This window comes from Vipera ursinii (genome assembly GCF_947247035.1).
Source record: "Vipera ursinii genome assembly, chromosome: 16".
Lineage (NCBI taxonomy): Eukaryota > Metazoa > Chordata > Lepidosauria > Squamata > Viperidae > Vipera > Vipera ursinii.
The window spans coordinates 5,200,230-5,214,968 of record NC_139529.1 but is presented as its reverse complement, the minus strand read 5'-3'; the positions used below and the strand labels follow the sequence as shown (position 1 = coordinate 5,214,968).

Genomic DNA, 14,739 nt, shown 5'->3' with positions numbered 1-14,739 from the left:
GATTTCCATTTAGACTATCAATGACACCTGCAGCCCTTATTACAATTAATAAAATCTTTTCTGTTTTTATGGCTTTATATTTTAGCCTGGTCAACTCTCCCAACGAAGAGAGGAGGACCATTAGCAATTATTACTCAATCCAAGGCAGCTTTCTAGAATTCTGTAGATTTGTCCATATCTAGAAAATTCTGTTCTGTCCGTCTCCAAACGGAGGTATTAAGTCCAACAGCTTCTCCATCCATTAAATGATTTTTTTCCGCCCCAAAGCTAATTTCATTAATATTTCTGGGGGGGAATAATGAACTTACAGTGATTGCCTTTTTGCCACGCATTATATTTCCACAGTCTAGGTGAGGGAATAGGGTCACATTTTACATTCCTCCTAATCATTCAGATCGAGGTCAAATTCAGGGTAGAGGTCTTTGGTGGTGACGCCTCTGATTGCCGCTAGGAGAGAAAGCAGACAATTATTATTATTATTAAGATCGTAAAGGAGCGCAGAAAGAGGAAAAAAACGAGGCAGTAATCGCTTCCACAAACTGTAATCATTAAACTCTGCTTTTTGACTGGATTCTTAAGACTTTTGTGCATGTTTTAATTTTGCGCCTCGGGTGGGGGTGTGTCAATCCTGGCTTTTGGTGACCATCTGGACAAGTGAGTAGAGTTTTCTTGGCAATGTTTCATTTTCATTTTATTTTCCCCTTGCCTTCTTTCTCCTAGGGCTGTGAGTGTGACTGACCTGGCTAATGCAGAACTCAAACCGAGTTTGTAGCTCGGTGCCTTTAACCAGTACTCCAAGCTGTCTCTCATAAAACTTAACTTTGTTTAAAGACTGGCATCTGTGCAGCCCAGTTTTATGATGTCACGTCCCAGATTGTTTGCCTTTCGTTAAAGTTGCTTGTATGTGCATAGTGGGCCTGGAGAAATTAAGACAAACACCCAACTGTTTTAAGTCACTCTCCCCAACTCTCCAGATGTTGGCGTGCATCTTAAGAGGCACCAGGTGGTGAACGATGATGCTAAATTATCCAAACTCACTTTCCAAAGGAGAATGTCTATGGAGATTTCTCAGTTATCCAGGTCATGGTTGTCCCAAAGATGCAACTGGACTTTCTTATCCAAGGAGGTTCTTCAGTTCTGACTGGATGGTCGGTAATGCCCTTCAAATGGTGCGGGAGTATGAGCGGATTTCCAGAAAGCAGTGCAGACTACAGGAACCATTTGCGCTTCACTCTGAGATTCAGACAACACAGACTCATCCCCAACAACTTGTGCCTGTCTTCAACAGTGAGAGGACACAGGGCAGGAAACATCCTGCAGCACCCATTTGCACTGCTCAGGTGCCCCTGAGGACATAGGTAAACCTCCAAGTGGCCTCAACGACTCTCTAAAAGAAGGCAAATGACCAGCCGTCTGCAAGGAGTATAAATCCTTCCATTCCCCACCATCCCGTCAGAGCTGAAGAAGCTTCTTGGAGTAGAAATGTCTTCAAAGAAAAAACAAAGTCCAGTTGCCTCCTGAAAAAGCACCTTTGGGATTTCCAAAAGAGAATGTTTAAAGTTTAAAAAAAATTACCTTCACCCACCCAGCCGGCGTGATTTTATTTTAGTCCTTACTTACCCAATCTGCCTAAAAGCATTTGTCCCGTGTCTTTTATCTCATTGTATTCGTGAAGAAGAGTAATGTGGTTTTCCAATTCCTCCAGGCTGTATCCTCTGGAAAAAAAAGGTAAGAAAAGTCAAGACAAACCAGATGTGTGATTCTTAAGAGCTGTTGGAGGAGGAACAAGATTCAAGAAAAAAATATTTATGGCTCTGTATCTATTCTCCTGTCTTCTAGTAACCCCAGCCTTGCTTAAATTAATAACAGGTGCCGAAACCCCATTCCCGAGATACTGGAATTCTTAAAATATTCCACTTTATTCACTAGTCTGTGGCAATCTGACTTTGCTGGGGTCATGCAATGGTTTTTCAAAAAGCTTTTGTGGAAAACAGCCTCTCACCCCCCTGCCCCCCCCCCAAATTTACTGGGGGTGGAAATGGTTTTGGAATCATCCAAAGCAATCCACTCCCTAGTTATGTTGGGCCTGGCTACATTAACTCAGCTTTCCTCCTGAAGAAACTGCTGTAGTGAAGTTGCGATTGCCCAACCACACAATCTGAAACCGATGTCTTGTTGTATGTGAAACGCTTATAAATACGCACTCAGCCTTGATTTGTGCTATTTCCTGATCCAGAGCAAGTCCTTTGTGTTTTAGCTCTTTGACATCATGCTGCAAGACGTCCTTATCGGCAGGCTGACCGCTCTTCGGAGGAAGAACCTGTTGAGCAGAGAAAGACAACAGAATGTTAAACATCTTTACCATTTCAGTACTGGGGGTGAGATTCTAAAATAGCTTCAGAGCTATCAGGAGTTGGGATGGGGAATAAACGCCACAAAGACAGCCAAAAATCTACTTGGTCCCATGTAGTATATATCTATTGCCAAGAAAATGGATAATTTTTACTCTGAAAATCCTTATTGCCACCCTCTCTCCAGCTTTCCTGATAATATCAAGACTAATATTTTTTTCCTTATAAAAATAAGTTGAGATTCCAAGCAATCCTATTTACATGCAAAAGATTTGCATATCCTGCAAAAAAAGTCTTAGCTTGAAACTTGCCTTATTCACTAAAAATCCAACCCAACCGATAATATCTGATCGGTTTACAGCTTAGCGTTGTCTAAGAAAATTAAATCAAAAGTCTCCAAAAATGTTGATTTACCTTTAAAAAATTGATACAATTTAATTACTTTGAATGCAAAGAAATATAGAGCCACTCAACATGTGTAAACTTATTTTGACCTGTTGAATGTAACTTTTAGTCCTGCGTGGTTTACAACCAAGAGATAACAACCAGGATCCCGGCCACGTATCAGAATCACCTACATAGGTTTTTCTCAAGGAATCTGGACTACAATTGTGGGTTTCCAATCTAGATTTGTTTTCTACATTCCTAGAATGTCAGACTTAGCTATCAATGCACATTCTATAGATGGATGAGAGATTTCATTTTGCAGATGCTTACCGGAGACTTAAAGCTTGTATTGCAATTTCTCCGGGCTGCTTGAGGTGTCCTGAATTGGAGAAAAAAAAATGTTAAGAAAAGAATTTGAAAGTTCTTCAAATGAGTCAGGACAAACCTGAAACCTCACATTAGCCAAGAAATGTATTAAAGTGCAAGATTTAAACCGTTCTTACCTCCACGTTAAAGGTTGTGGGGAGATTTTAGCCCTTAGTCCCAGGTTCTGCTTGCCCGCTTGATTCAAAGGGGATTCATGTGCCTGTTTAGCCAGAATATCTTCCAAGCCAGTGGCAGAACTGCAGTCCACAATTTCCTTTTCCTTCTGCATCTGGGGATTCCGTCGTCAGGAAAGAATAAAGGGAGTTTTGCAGTTCACGGGTGTGTGTAATTCATAAGCATCTTGGTTGCTGGGTTGCAGTCCGAAAGCTGGAGATTGTCGGCCTCATGTCATGCAGGAAGTGTGTTCTGCCAAAGCTGTGACATAAAGAGATTGCAATTTTTTGAAAACCGTTAATGATGTAAAAATAAAACATGAGAAAACAATGGCCAAGGTACTAGGGATTTAAACATAATAGACATAATAGAGGCCAGCAAGGCAAACAGACTGAAAACCACAAACAGAAAGTCAGGTTCCTTCAAAAAATTGCAAGGCAAGCATCATACTAAAGACCAAACTTAAACCTTGTTAAAGTAGGCATTCGTGTTAGGAATAACTGGGGAGCTTTGGAATAATAATGACATCCATGATAAGGTGATGCCTAAAAAGTCAATGAAGGATTTAACCCTGGTTAAATCTGTATTATGGATTCCTCCACTATTAGGTGAAATCTCTATGGAGATTCTCAAGTTATCCAGGTCATAGTTATCCCAAAGATGCTTTTTCACAAGGCAACTGGACTCTCTTGTTTTTCTTTGAAGACGTTTCACTTCTCGTCCAAGAAGCTTCTTCAGCATCCAGTCAGAGCTGAAGAAGCTTCTTGGACGAGAAGCGAAACGTCTTCAAAGAAAAACAAGAAAGTCCAGTTGCCTTGTGAAAAAGCATCTTTGGGATATTAGGTGAAATGTTGCACCCTTAGTCTAATAAAAATAGTAATTTATTCAATGTATCCGCTGCCCAACCACATTTTCCATCTAGACCCTGCCTTTCTTTTTCCAGCAGTTTCCTTCGCATTTGGAAAAAGCACCTTGGAGGTTCAACTCAGCAAGAGCCAAATATTCTGCAATGCTCCTCTATGACATGCAAGCTGCACGCTAGGGCAACTTGGGGTTGCGTGATGGCAGACTTGGGGCAGTTCAGCTCTACGAGAAAAAAACATGTTCTTTTATGAGGTCCCTCCCCAATCCTGTTCTTTTGTGAGCCAACCTGATTACAGAATGACTCAGTGGGAAGGGAGGTAAAGCACCAGTGTTGATCACAGCCATCTGACAGATGTTGCCTTGCCTTGGTTAGCTAAGCCAGCTTGCAAAAGGGCTGCTCCGAATTAGGGGCATTTTGAGGCTGCTATGGGGGAAAAAAAAGTTTTAAAAGGGGTTGCTTGCAAAGCTGTGAAGATGCATCTCTCGGCTCCCTGTTAAGTCACTGTGGAAAGCAAAGAAAAACCACCTGGCCAATGATTCAGCAAAACCATACATATTGGATAAATAACAAAATTTGTGGAAAGCAGCCCAGCAGGTTGAACCTGATATAGTTCAAAGGGAACCCTAAAAATGGGATTTTCCAGTCAAGCTCAACAAGCAGCTCCTGATGGGGGTGGGGGTTTGTCATTGCAAAGCTGCAATCCCCTTCCCTAATGTTAGCCCCCCCCCCCCGCTTCCAGGGCAAAAGGACTCCATCCCCCATCTGGAGTCAGGTTGGGAATGATGGGAGCTGGAGTGGAGGAACTCCCAGGTCCACACAGCCCCCTGAAGAGCTCTGTTGGGTCTCCAAGCTCGCCCTGCTCCTGCTCTGCGGATGATGGGCAAGATGGCTCCCACCACCACCACCACCTACAAGCAACCCCAGCTCCCATCATCCCCTGCCTGACTTCCCCCGCCGTTTCCCTTGAGTCTTTCTTATCCTTTTTTTTTAAAAACAACAACAACCCTTTCTCATCGCATCATTATACACGAGGCAAAAGAAGCAGAGTTCCGCGTACGTTTCTGAAGGAAAATTTAAAAAAAGAAGAGCAAAGAAGCCAAGAGAAGGGCGGCCATTAACGGCGGAAAGGAAGAGGAGGGGCGCATGCGCCTGCCCGCCGCGCCTGCGCAGAGCCGCCGGACGCGTCTCGAGCTCAGCCTCGCCGGCGGCAGGGCGGGGCCTCCCCGCCTCCCTCCCGCCCATTGGCCCAACGGCAGCTCCGCCCCGCCCGCTGGCCCACGCCCCCCCCCCCGCTTTCTCCCCCCCTCCCGAGCGCGCGTGCGCAGTAGCGGAGTGGCGGAGCCTCGGTGCGGCCCAGCCGCTTCGCTTCGCGCCGCCCGCCGGGTTGACGTGGCCGGGCCCGGCGCGGAGATGGCGGACGACAGCAGGCAGAACAAGCTGGCGGCGGCCAAGAAGAAGGCAAGCGGGAGGCGTGGGCGGCCGGGCCCGGGCTGCGTCTTGAGGCGGCGAGGCCTAATCCGGGCCTGGCTTGGCTTCTCCGCCCCGGGCCCTGAGGGAGAGACGACGACGACGCCCACCCTCCCGGTCTCCTTTTTTTTTTTTTCTCCGACCTCCACCCCCCCCACACACACACTCCGGCCGCACTACAAGCCCCATCCTCCCCAGCCCTCCCGGCTTCGGGGACTACAACTCCCATCCTCCCCCGCCCGCGGGCCTGATCGCTTCCGGGAACGGGAGGGGAGGGCCGGGCTGTTCGTCCCGGAGGCCTTCTGGGGGATGCTGGAGGGACAGCTCACCTCCCCCCTGGGAGCGTGGCCTTTGGAGAGGGTGGAGGCTGATGGGACTTGGAGTCCAAGGCGGAGGCCGGGGAGTCCTGGGTGGCGGGGATTAGGGTTGGGAGATGGGCTCGTCGGTGCTTTCGGGGGCGCCTGAGGAGGAGGAGGAGGAGGGAAGGGTCGGTCGTCGGCTCGCGATGCCATCGGGAGACCCTCCCCCCCTAAATCGGCCCCCCTCCTCTGGGATCCAGTAGATCCCTTTGCAAAGGTGGGAGAGAAACCGTCGGATGGGGTGGAGGCTGATGGGAGTTGTAGTCAAAGGGTGTGTGTGTGTGTGTGTGTGTGTGTGCTTTTATGGGTGCCTGCAAGTTGAAGTTGGGGGTGTGTGACTCTTATCTGGTACTTGGGGCTTGCAATGTGGGAGAGCCTCCCCAATAATAATAGTAATAGTAATAATAATAATAATAATAATAATAATAATAATAATAATAATAATAATAATAATAATAAAAAAGTTGGAAGGGACCTTGGAGGTCATCTAGTCCAACCCCCTGCTCAGGCAGGAGACATGTCAAACACAAGGCCCGGGGGGCGGATCCGGCCCGCGAAGTGGTTTCATGCGGCCCGTGAAGCCATCCTGGAAACAGTGAGGGAACGGCCCCCACTGCCTTGGCCCTGGCCCAGAGACCCTCCTTCTGCCAGAGACCCCCAGATCTGTCCCACTCCTGCCCAGGCCTCCATAGGCACCCTTGGTGCCAATGATGTAGAGCTGGCCATGCCCACCCAGTAGGCCATATGCACTCTAGCCACACCCACCCTGGCCATACCCACCCGGCCCATTGAGGGCAACCGCAATGCTGATGCAGCCCTCAATGAAATTGAGTTTGACACCCCTGCCTTATACCATTTCAGGCAAATGGCTGTCCAGTCTCTTCTTAAAAACCTCCAGTGTTGGAGCATTCACCGCTTCTGGAGGCAGGTGGTTCCACTGGTCAATTGTTCTGACTGTCAGGAAGTTTCTCCTTCGTTCTAGGTTGCTTCTCTCCTTGACTAGTTTCCATCCGGTGCTTCTTGTCCTGCCTTCAGGCGCTTTGGAGAATAGCTTGACTCCCTCTTCTTTGGGGCAGCCCCTGAGATATTGGAACACTGCTATCATGTCAGCCCCCTCCTCTGGGATCCAATAGATCCCTTTGCAAACCTGGGAGAGAAGCCTCCTCCAGATGAAGCTTGGAAAAGAGGGGGGGGCGGGGCTTTCTTGCAAAGGCACTTCTAGGCCTTCTGGGGGGGGCCCTAAAAGTTTGACACACACCCCTCCCTTTATTTGCCTCTTGGCAAAGACGCGCCCAGTGTGCTTCCAGAGGGAGGGAGGACAACAAAAACCATAAACGGGTTTCCCCTCATGATAGAATAGAAGGGAGCTGGCATACAGCTGGTTAGTTTTGGGGGAGGGGGGAGATAAGACTGCTTTTGCTTAAAATATTTCCTTTATAGTTTGGGAATTAAGAGTGGGGCAGAGAAGGGCATCTTTTTAAACCTCAGACAAATCGTCCTCGGCTTACGGCCACATTTGGCGCCTAGGCAAAGTGCTTGTTAAGTGAGTCGCATCCACAGTTGTTTGTTTTTTAACCGTGATTGTTAAGCAAATCATTGCACTTAAGTCAGGCCAGCTCCCCCCCTCTTTGACTTTGCTTCCTGGGAAATTATTCTAAAGCTTAGGATCTGTCACCAAAATCCTGAATTACGACCACAGGGAAGCCCAAATTTTCTGCTGCTAAGTGAAACATTTGTTAAGTGAATTTTGTCCCATTTTACGACTTTTCTTGCCCCAGTTGTTAAGTGAATCACTGCGGAGTCGTTAAGTTAGGAAAGCGGTTGTTAATTGAATCTGACTTCCCCATTGGCTTTGCTTCTCAGAAGGTCGCAAAAGGGGATCACGTGACCCCCCGGGACACTGCAGCCGTCATAAATACGAGTCACTTGCCAAGCGTCTGAATTTTGATCATGTGACCAATGGGGAATGCTGTAATGGCTGTTAAGCGTGAAAAACAGTCATAAGCCATTTTCCCCATTGACTGTAGCATTGAATGGTCATTAAAGTAACTGTTGTAAGTCGAGGACTATCTGTATTAATAATAATTTGGCGGGTTGGCCAGAAGTTGTTCCTTTCAAAGTGTACCCTCCATAGGATAATTTTATAGTTTTATCTCCTGAATGTGTTCGTAGCTAAACTGACAATACCCTGAAGGTGAAACGTCTTTATCAGGTGAGAGTTTTCCATGCCCAAAACTCCAGGCATTTTTCCAAACTCCTGGATAAACTAGACAAGCCCATCAATGGTATGTGCTTGTTTTGTGGCATTTGGGAAGAATGGCCCTTTCATGTGGGAACCAAGGACGGGAACATCCGGAATGCCTTGGAAATCACAGCCGTGGTGTGTGGTTTTCAAAATTTGCCATTGAAACTGGTCACTACCAACACCGACGTGGTGAAATGGTCCCCTAATGTTGAATATCAACTTAAGATTCGCTCCCGGCCTCTTAGCAGAGGGTATATTTAATGTGTGGCATGCGTGGGTGGCTGACTTGTCTGTGCAAGACGGATTCTAGAAAACAATGGATTTTGGGCCTGGTGTTATATCGTCCTCTGCTCGGGAAGAGTAGAACCCTACCTTAAGAGCCTGAATATTTATTTTGTAAAAGGCCCAGTAAGAAAAGTAAAGAAATTTGTCAATATTTGACTTGACTCTCTGTAGGTCACGTGCGTTTCTTAGCTAGCTGGCTGGCTGGCTGGCTGTTGAATGTTGGTGGTGAATTTCGTTTAGCAACGTACCTCAATACTAAATTATCACTGGAGGTTTTTAGGAGGCGCTTGGACAACTAGTTTTGTATTTTTATCATATGCCCTGTTCACCGCCCTGAGTCCCTCGGGAGAAGGGCGGTATAAAAATTTAATAAAACTAAACTAAAACTAAACTATTTGTCTGAAATGGTGTAGAGTCGCCTGCTTGAGCACTGGGCTGGACTAGAAGACCTCCAAGGTCCCTTCCAACTCTGTTATTTTGCCTTCCTTCCTTCCTTCCTTCCTTCCTTCCTTCCTTCTTCTTTTCCCATCTTCCTCTCCCTCCCTCCCACACTATTGGAGGTTTTCAAGAAGAGATTGGATAGCCATTTGACTGAGACGGTATAGGATCTTCTGCCTGAGCAGGGGGTTGGACTAGAAGACCTCCAAGGTCCCGCCCAACTCTGTTGTTCTATTCAGTGTTATTATGTCTGGTGAAATTGGTGATAAATGGAATGAGCACTGCTTTGTGTGTGTGTGTGTGTGTGTGTGTGTGTGTGCGTGCGTGTTGGGTCAAAGAGTTTAAGTTAGTCTCCTGCAAATTTTCAAGGACAAGTTTGCTACAAGGACACCCTTGGCTTCAAACCAAAATGATTAAATCAAATAAGGTAGACTATTAGGGCGCTAAGTTGAGTATTTCTTTGTCGTCTATGGCTGTGTTGCAACCTCTGAGAAATACGTAAACGGTGGCAATCTTCTAACTATTTCATTTGGACTTTAATTTCAAATTCTGAACTGAAGGGAGAAATTGCCTCGTCGTTTTCAGAAGAACAGGGTGGCTTTCGCTTCTTTTTTTTCAGGTTATAGGTAAAGGATTACACATAGAATTGGGGGGGGGGAAATGCTTCAAATAGCCGACACTTGAATATCTAGATAGCCGGATGTGTACTTAATAGATTGTTTAAATACTTCTTTAAAACGTTGCTGTGTGGGTTTAAACTAGTCTTCAGCAGACACGGCTCACTGTTGGTTCTATCCGCATAGAAGAAGTCCTCAACTTACAAAAGTTCATTTAATGACTGCTCAGAGTTACAAAGGCATTTGAAAATGATAAGGTAAAGAGCCTTGGTAGAGCAGTGGGCTAATGCCTCCTTAAGTAACACCAGCTGCCTGCAATTAGTCCCACCAGGCTCAAGGTTGACTCAGCCTTCCATCCTTCCGAGGTAGGTAAAATGAGGACCCAGATTGTTGGGGGCAATTAAGCTGACTTTGTAATAATGCCGCTTGGGGGGTGTGTGAAAGCCCTAATAAGCAGGCATATACATAGAATGAAGGCTATCGCTAAGCACATTGATTTGTGCTTTAGATTGTAAGCCGCCCTGAGTCTTCGGAGAAGGGCGGGATATAAATGGGATTTTTTAAAAAAAATGCCTTCAAAATTTGGATTGACGGTTAATTATCAGTTTCACATGTTGGGAAGAAAGGCTGCTTGAAGACTACGTCGACTCCTTTATGAACCGGTTTATATTTTCCAAAATATAGCTGGATATTTTTCCCTTCCACTTTTGCTCTGGATGTGACAGGAAATGAGCTGGCGAAAGCGTGCAACCACATCATCGTTAAAACTGTTAAAATTTCATCTAACTGGAACCGCTTAGGAAGTTTAACCTTACCGGCAGTTTTTCAAATTTAGTTAGTACGAACTCAGGGAAAGCACTTGAATAATCAATACATTCAATAATAACCCCGTCTTTTTCTTCCTCCTCCTCCTCCTCCTGGGGTATTTTTTTCTACAAGATTTTAATTTTGTTTGGAGACAGTTCCAACTTCAGATGAGTTTAATTTCAAACTGCTTTCCTTTTTTCTCCCCCCTCAGCTGAAAGAATATCAGCAGAAAAACAGCCCCGTGTTGGCAGTGGGGGCCAAAAAGAAACGGAGGAGTAAAGAAGCAAGTCGCCCAGAGATGCCTGTTAGTGATGGAGTACAATCTCCTGAAAATGTAAGTTTTCTTCCTGTCAACTTCTCCAATGTCAGTTGCTTCCTGGATTCTGCTTCAAGCAGAACGTGGCTGGCTCAGGAATTCTGGGAGTTGAAGTCCCCAGGTCCTAAAGAGGGGCGTGGCTGGTTCAGGAATTCTGGGAATTTTAAGTCCCCACGTCCTAAAGAGGGGCATGGCAGGCTCAGGAATTCTGGGAGTTGAAGTCCCCAGGTCCTAAAGAGGGGCGTGGCTGGTTCACGGAGGTCCCCAGGTCCTAAAGAGGGACGTGGCTGGTTCAGGAATTCTGGGAATTTTAAGTCCCCACGTCCTAAAGAGGGGCATGGCAGGCTCAGGAATTCTGGGAGTTGAAGTCCCCAGTTCAAGATGGAGTTTTTTTAACCTTGTGTTACTGATCCAGGTGCAGGGACTCCTCTCTTTATGACCATAACTGATCCCAGAATTGCTGTGGCTTAAGCGAGACAGTTGTCCGGCGAGCTTTGCCCCAATTTACGACTTTCCTTGCCCCAGTTAAGCGAACCACTGCGGTCGTTGAGCTGGCAACACGGTTGTTAAGTAAATCCGGCTTTCCCCCATTGACTTTGCCTGTAGCAAAGGGGGAATCGCGTGTCCCCAAGACACTGCGAGCGCCATCAATAGGAGCCAGTTGCCAAGCGACTGAGTTTTAATCATGTGACCCTAGGGACCGAAAAATGGTCCTAATTCACCGTTTTCAGTGCCGTGGTCACTTCAGACGGTCGCTAAACGAACTGTTGTAAGTCACGAATCTCTTTCTCTTTCGCTGTGATGTTAAGAAACAACAGACCAAGCTGAATGAAGAGTTGCTTCCGGGGAAGTTAGGTTAAAAGTGCCTCTCCTTCATATTTGCCGTCAGAAACCACGTGCCAGCTCGACCCCAAAGGGGCTTTTTACAGGAGGCAGCCGGACTTTCTGCTTTTTCCTTGGAAGACGTTTCGCTTCCCCTCCCAGGAGCTTCTTCGGCTCTGACCGGATGGATGGCGCCGGGACGGAAGGATTGAGAACGCCTCGCAGACAGCTTTTTGGCATCCTTCCATTCCCCACCCCTCCCAGCCAGAGCTGAAGAACCCTCCCGGATGGGAAGGGAAACGTCTTCAAAGAGAAACCCGGAGGGAAAAAAAAAACCACCTTTGGCACACCTGGGTGAGTGAGAACCTCCATTGACATGTGCCTGCAAGTTCCCTTGTCTCCAGCGGCGCTGGGTTGTCTTCTTAAAACTTTTCCTGCCCGGCTTCTTGGCCCCTTGTTCCTTTCGCTTCCCAGGATCGACATTCTTTCCTGTCCCTTCCCTCTCCTCCCCCCCCTTCTTTTTTCCTCAGCTCTTTCTCTTCCTCTTTTTCTTTTGCTCCTGTAGATTGAGAGTCTTCTGAAAGTGCTGGTGTCCGACTTTAACTGCTCCAATGGGGTAGCCATACCTACATTGGACAAGTGGAAGGTGAGGCAGCTGTCAGAACCCGTCCGGGCCGGCTTGCCATCCGTCTGTCTGTCCGTCCATCCCGCCTGCTTCCAATCCGGGCTGAGCCCGTTGGGCCGTTCTTTCGGGGCTGGGGGGGGTGGCAGGTTGCAGAGCCTTTTGTGGCCCCCGCTCTGGGAATGTCGTCGTGGCTGGCTTGTGCGGAGTTATTTTTAGCCGCCTGCTCTTGTTCCTCTCGCCCGTGGTTCCTTAACTGGGTTCAGATTACAGAGCAGCTGCTTGGAAAGGCAGGCCCAACATAGCCCAGCATTTCTGTTGCTAATGCCCCCGTTTTACGACTTTTCTCCCCACGGTTCTTAAGGGAATCCCCGCAGTTAAGTTAGCCATGCGGTTGTTTTATGAATCCAGCTTCCCCCCCCCCTCACACACACACACATACAGCCCCTTGACTTTGTTTGTCAGAATGGCGCAAAAGGGGATCGCGTGATCACAGGCAACCGTCACAAGTATGAGTCGGCTGCCAAACCTCTGAATTTTGATCCCGCGACCCCGGGGGGATGCTGCAATGGTCGCCGGTGTGGAAAAAAACAACCCCGGCCATCAGTCATTTTTTTCAGCCCCGTTGCAACTAGGAACAGTCACTAAATGGACAGTCGTAAGCCGAGGACTACCTGTAATGGCAAGAATTTTGACCAGAGAGAAAGCTGTGCCCCCATCCCCGCCCCTTTTCCAATCCCCTTCCCAAAAAGTAAATTTCTTGTAAGTGGTTTTGGCCACAGTGAATCAGCAGGGCTGGGTTGTTGAGAGAGTTTTTTTTATTTTTTATTTATTTTAATTCCATTTATATCCCGCCCTTCTCCGAAGACTCAGGGCGGCTTACAAGCTTAGCAGTAGCCTTCATTCTACGTATATGCCTGCTTTATTAGGGCTTTCACCCACCCACCCCAAGCGGCATTATTACAAAGTCAGCTTAATTGCCCCCAACAATCTGGGTCCTCATTTTACCTACCTCGGAAGGATGGAAGGCTGAGTCAACCTTGAGCCTGGTGGGACTCGAACCTGCACTAATTGCAGGCAGCTGGTGTTACTTAAGGAGGCATTAGCCCACTGCTCCACCAAGGCTCTTATGTTCTCTACACATCCAGTCTCTCCCCCCCCCCCCCCAAAAAAAAAAAATCTCTCTAAAATGGGTGTGTTCCTGTATATCTGGAATTCGGATTGTTCACAGGGAGCAGGGAGGTGTGTGTTCCATAAATATTCATGTTCTGAGTGGTGATGACGGCGCAGGTGTTGTCTTGATCTATAGAGATGCGTGTCCCACAGGATCTTTTTCAGGAGGCAACTGGACTTTCCGGTTTTCCTTTGAAGACATTTCGCTTCTCGTCCCAGAAGCTTCCTCAGCTCTGACTGGAGGGTGGGGAATGGAAGGAAGAAGCTTCTGGGACGAGAAGGGAAACGTCTTCAAAGGAAAAACCAGGGAAGTCCAGTTGCATCTTGGGAAAAAAGCACCTTTGGGAGAACCATGACCTGGATGACAGGAGAATCTCCGTATATGTGTGTGTGTGTTTTTTAATCACATTTATATGCTGCCTATCTCACTGTCAAGCAACTCTGGGTGACTAACAGACACAAACACACACACACACACACACACACACACACACACACACACACACAGTCCTCAACCACAATTGAGCCCAAGATTTCTGTGGCTCAGTGAAACTTTGTTAAGTGAATTTCCCCCAGTTTTACGACCTCTAGGAGTCGGTTCCCAGGAGTCTGAATTTGGATCCCCTGATCGTGGGGATACTGCAACGGTCGTTAAGTGTGAAAACCGGTCATAGGTCTTTCCCCCCCCCCCCCCCCGACGCCGTTGTCACTCTGAGCGGTCATTAAATGAGCTGTTGTAATTTGAGGACTGTTTTTGTGTGGATAGAACCTGTAGTCGCCTCTGAGTGTCTGCTGAAGATTGGATGAAACCCGCCCAGCAACATTTTTAAAGATGTATTTAAACAATCTGTTAAGCACATCCGGATATCTAGATATTCGAGAGCCTGCTATTTGAACTCCCTTTTTTCCAGGGCAAACTTTAAATGGTCGCTAAGTGAGTTGTTGAAAGTCGAGGATTCCCTGGGCCAGAGAAGCAGCTTGCGCGTAGTCAATGCCCTTTTCCTGCAGACTTTTATCTCCTCCCTCGTGCCTACCAGGCGTGGGACGGTAGAACTAACCTTCATTCCCCATGCAAATATTGCAAGAGGGGCCATGCCTCATAAGGCAGTGATGGCGAACCTTTTAGAGACCAAGTGCCCAAACGGCGACCCCAAACCCACTTCTTTATTGCCAAGCGCCACCACGGCAATTTAATCCGAATACTGAGGTTTTCGTTTAGAAAAAAAAACAACTCATACGTTAACATTTTTTGTCTTAAAAGAAAAACACAAAAACAACTTTTTACTGAAAGGTAAAAGTTTGCCTTTGGCATGCTTTTGAACCATGAATGTGATTTTTGCTGTTGTATGCATGCTGATAATTTGTCTAACCTTGGCTTATACTTTGTAAGTTTGAGAGCAACAACATGCAGCACTCAGGTCATCTGTTAGTCAGTTTCTGGTGTC

At 47.0% G+C, this 14,739-nt stretch overlaps 2 protein-coding genes across 12 annotated transcripts in view; one reads left to right on the top strand and one right to left on the bottom strand.

Moving 5' to 3' along the window:
- Window positions 1–219: 219 nt before the first annotated feature.
- SWI5 (SWI5 homologous recombination repair protein) lies at window positions 220–5,303 on the bottom strand. Its single transcript, XM_083375412.1, has 6 exons — window positions 5,201–5,303; window positions 3,242–3,539; window positions 3,069–3,117; window positions 2,205–2,320; window positions 1,621–1,715; window positions 220–447 (listed from the first exon to the last, which is right to left on the bottom strand). Exons 2-6 carry the CDS (start codon window positions 3,391–3,393, stop codon window positions 383–385), a joined length of 477 nt encoding a protein of 158 aa, XP_083231538.1. The 5' UTR covers window positions 3,394–3,539; window positions 5,201–5,303; the 3' UTR covers window positions 220–382.
- Window positions 5,304–5,483: 180 nt separating this feature from the next.
- GOLGA2 (golgin A2) overlaps window positions 5,484–14,739 on the top strand; it is a 35,345-nt gene continuing 26,089 nt past the window's right edge. For 7 of the 11 annotated variants that reach the window (XR_014493909.1, XR_014493910.1, XM_083375064.1 and 4 more), the window contains exons 1-3: window positions 5,484–5,601; window positions 10,573–10,695; window positions 12,065–12,145. Coding sequence is in view for 9 of the 11 variants with exons in the window: in XM_083375064.1 (XP_083231190.1) it covers window positions 5,554–5,601; window positions 10,573–10,695; window positions 12,065–12,145 (252 nt within the window). In the remaining 2 variants the exon portion in view is untranslated. Of the gene's footprint in view, window positions 5,602–9,281; window positions 9,365–10,572; window positions 10,696–12,064; window positions 12,146–14,739 lie in introns of those variants that run through there. The other 4 variants (XM_083375065.1, XM_083375063.1, XM_083375066.1 and 1 more) reach the window with 3 other exon arrangements.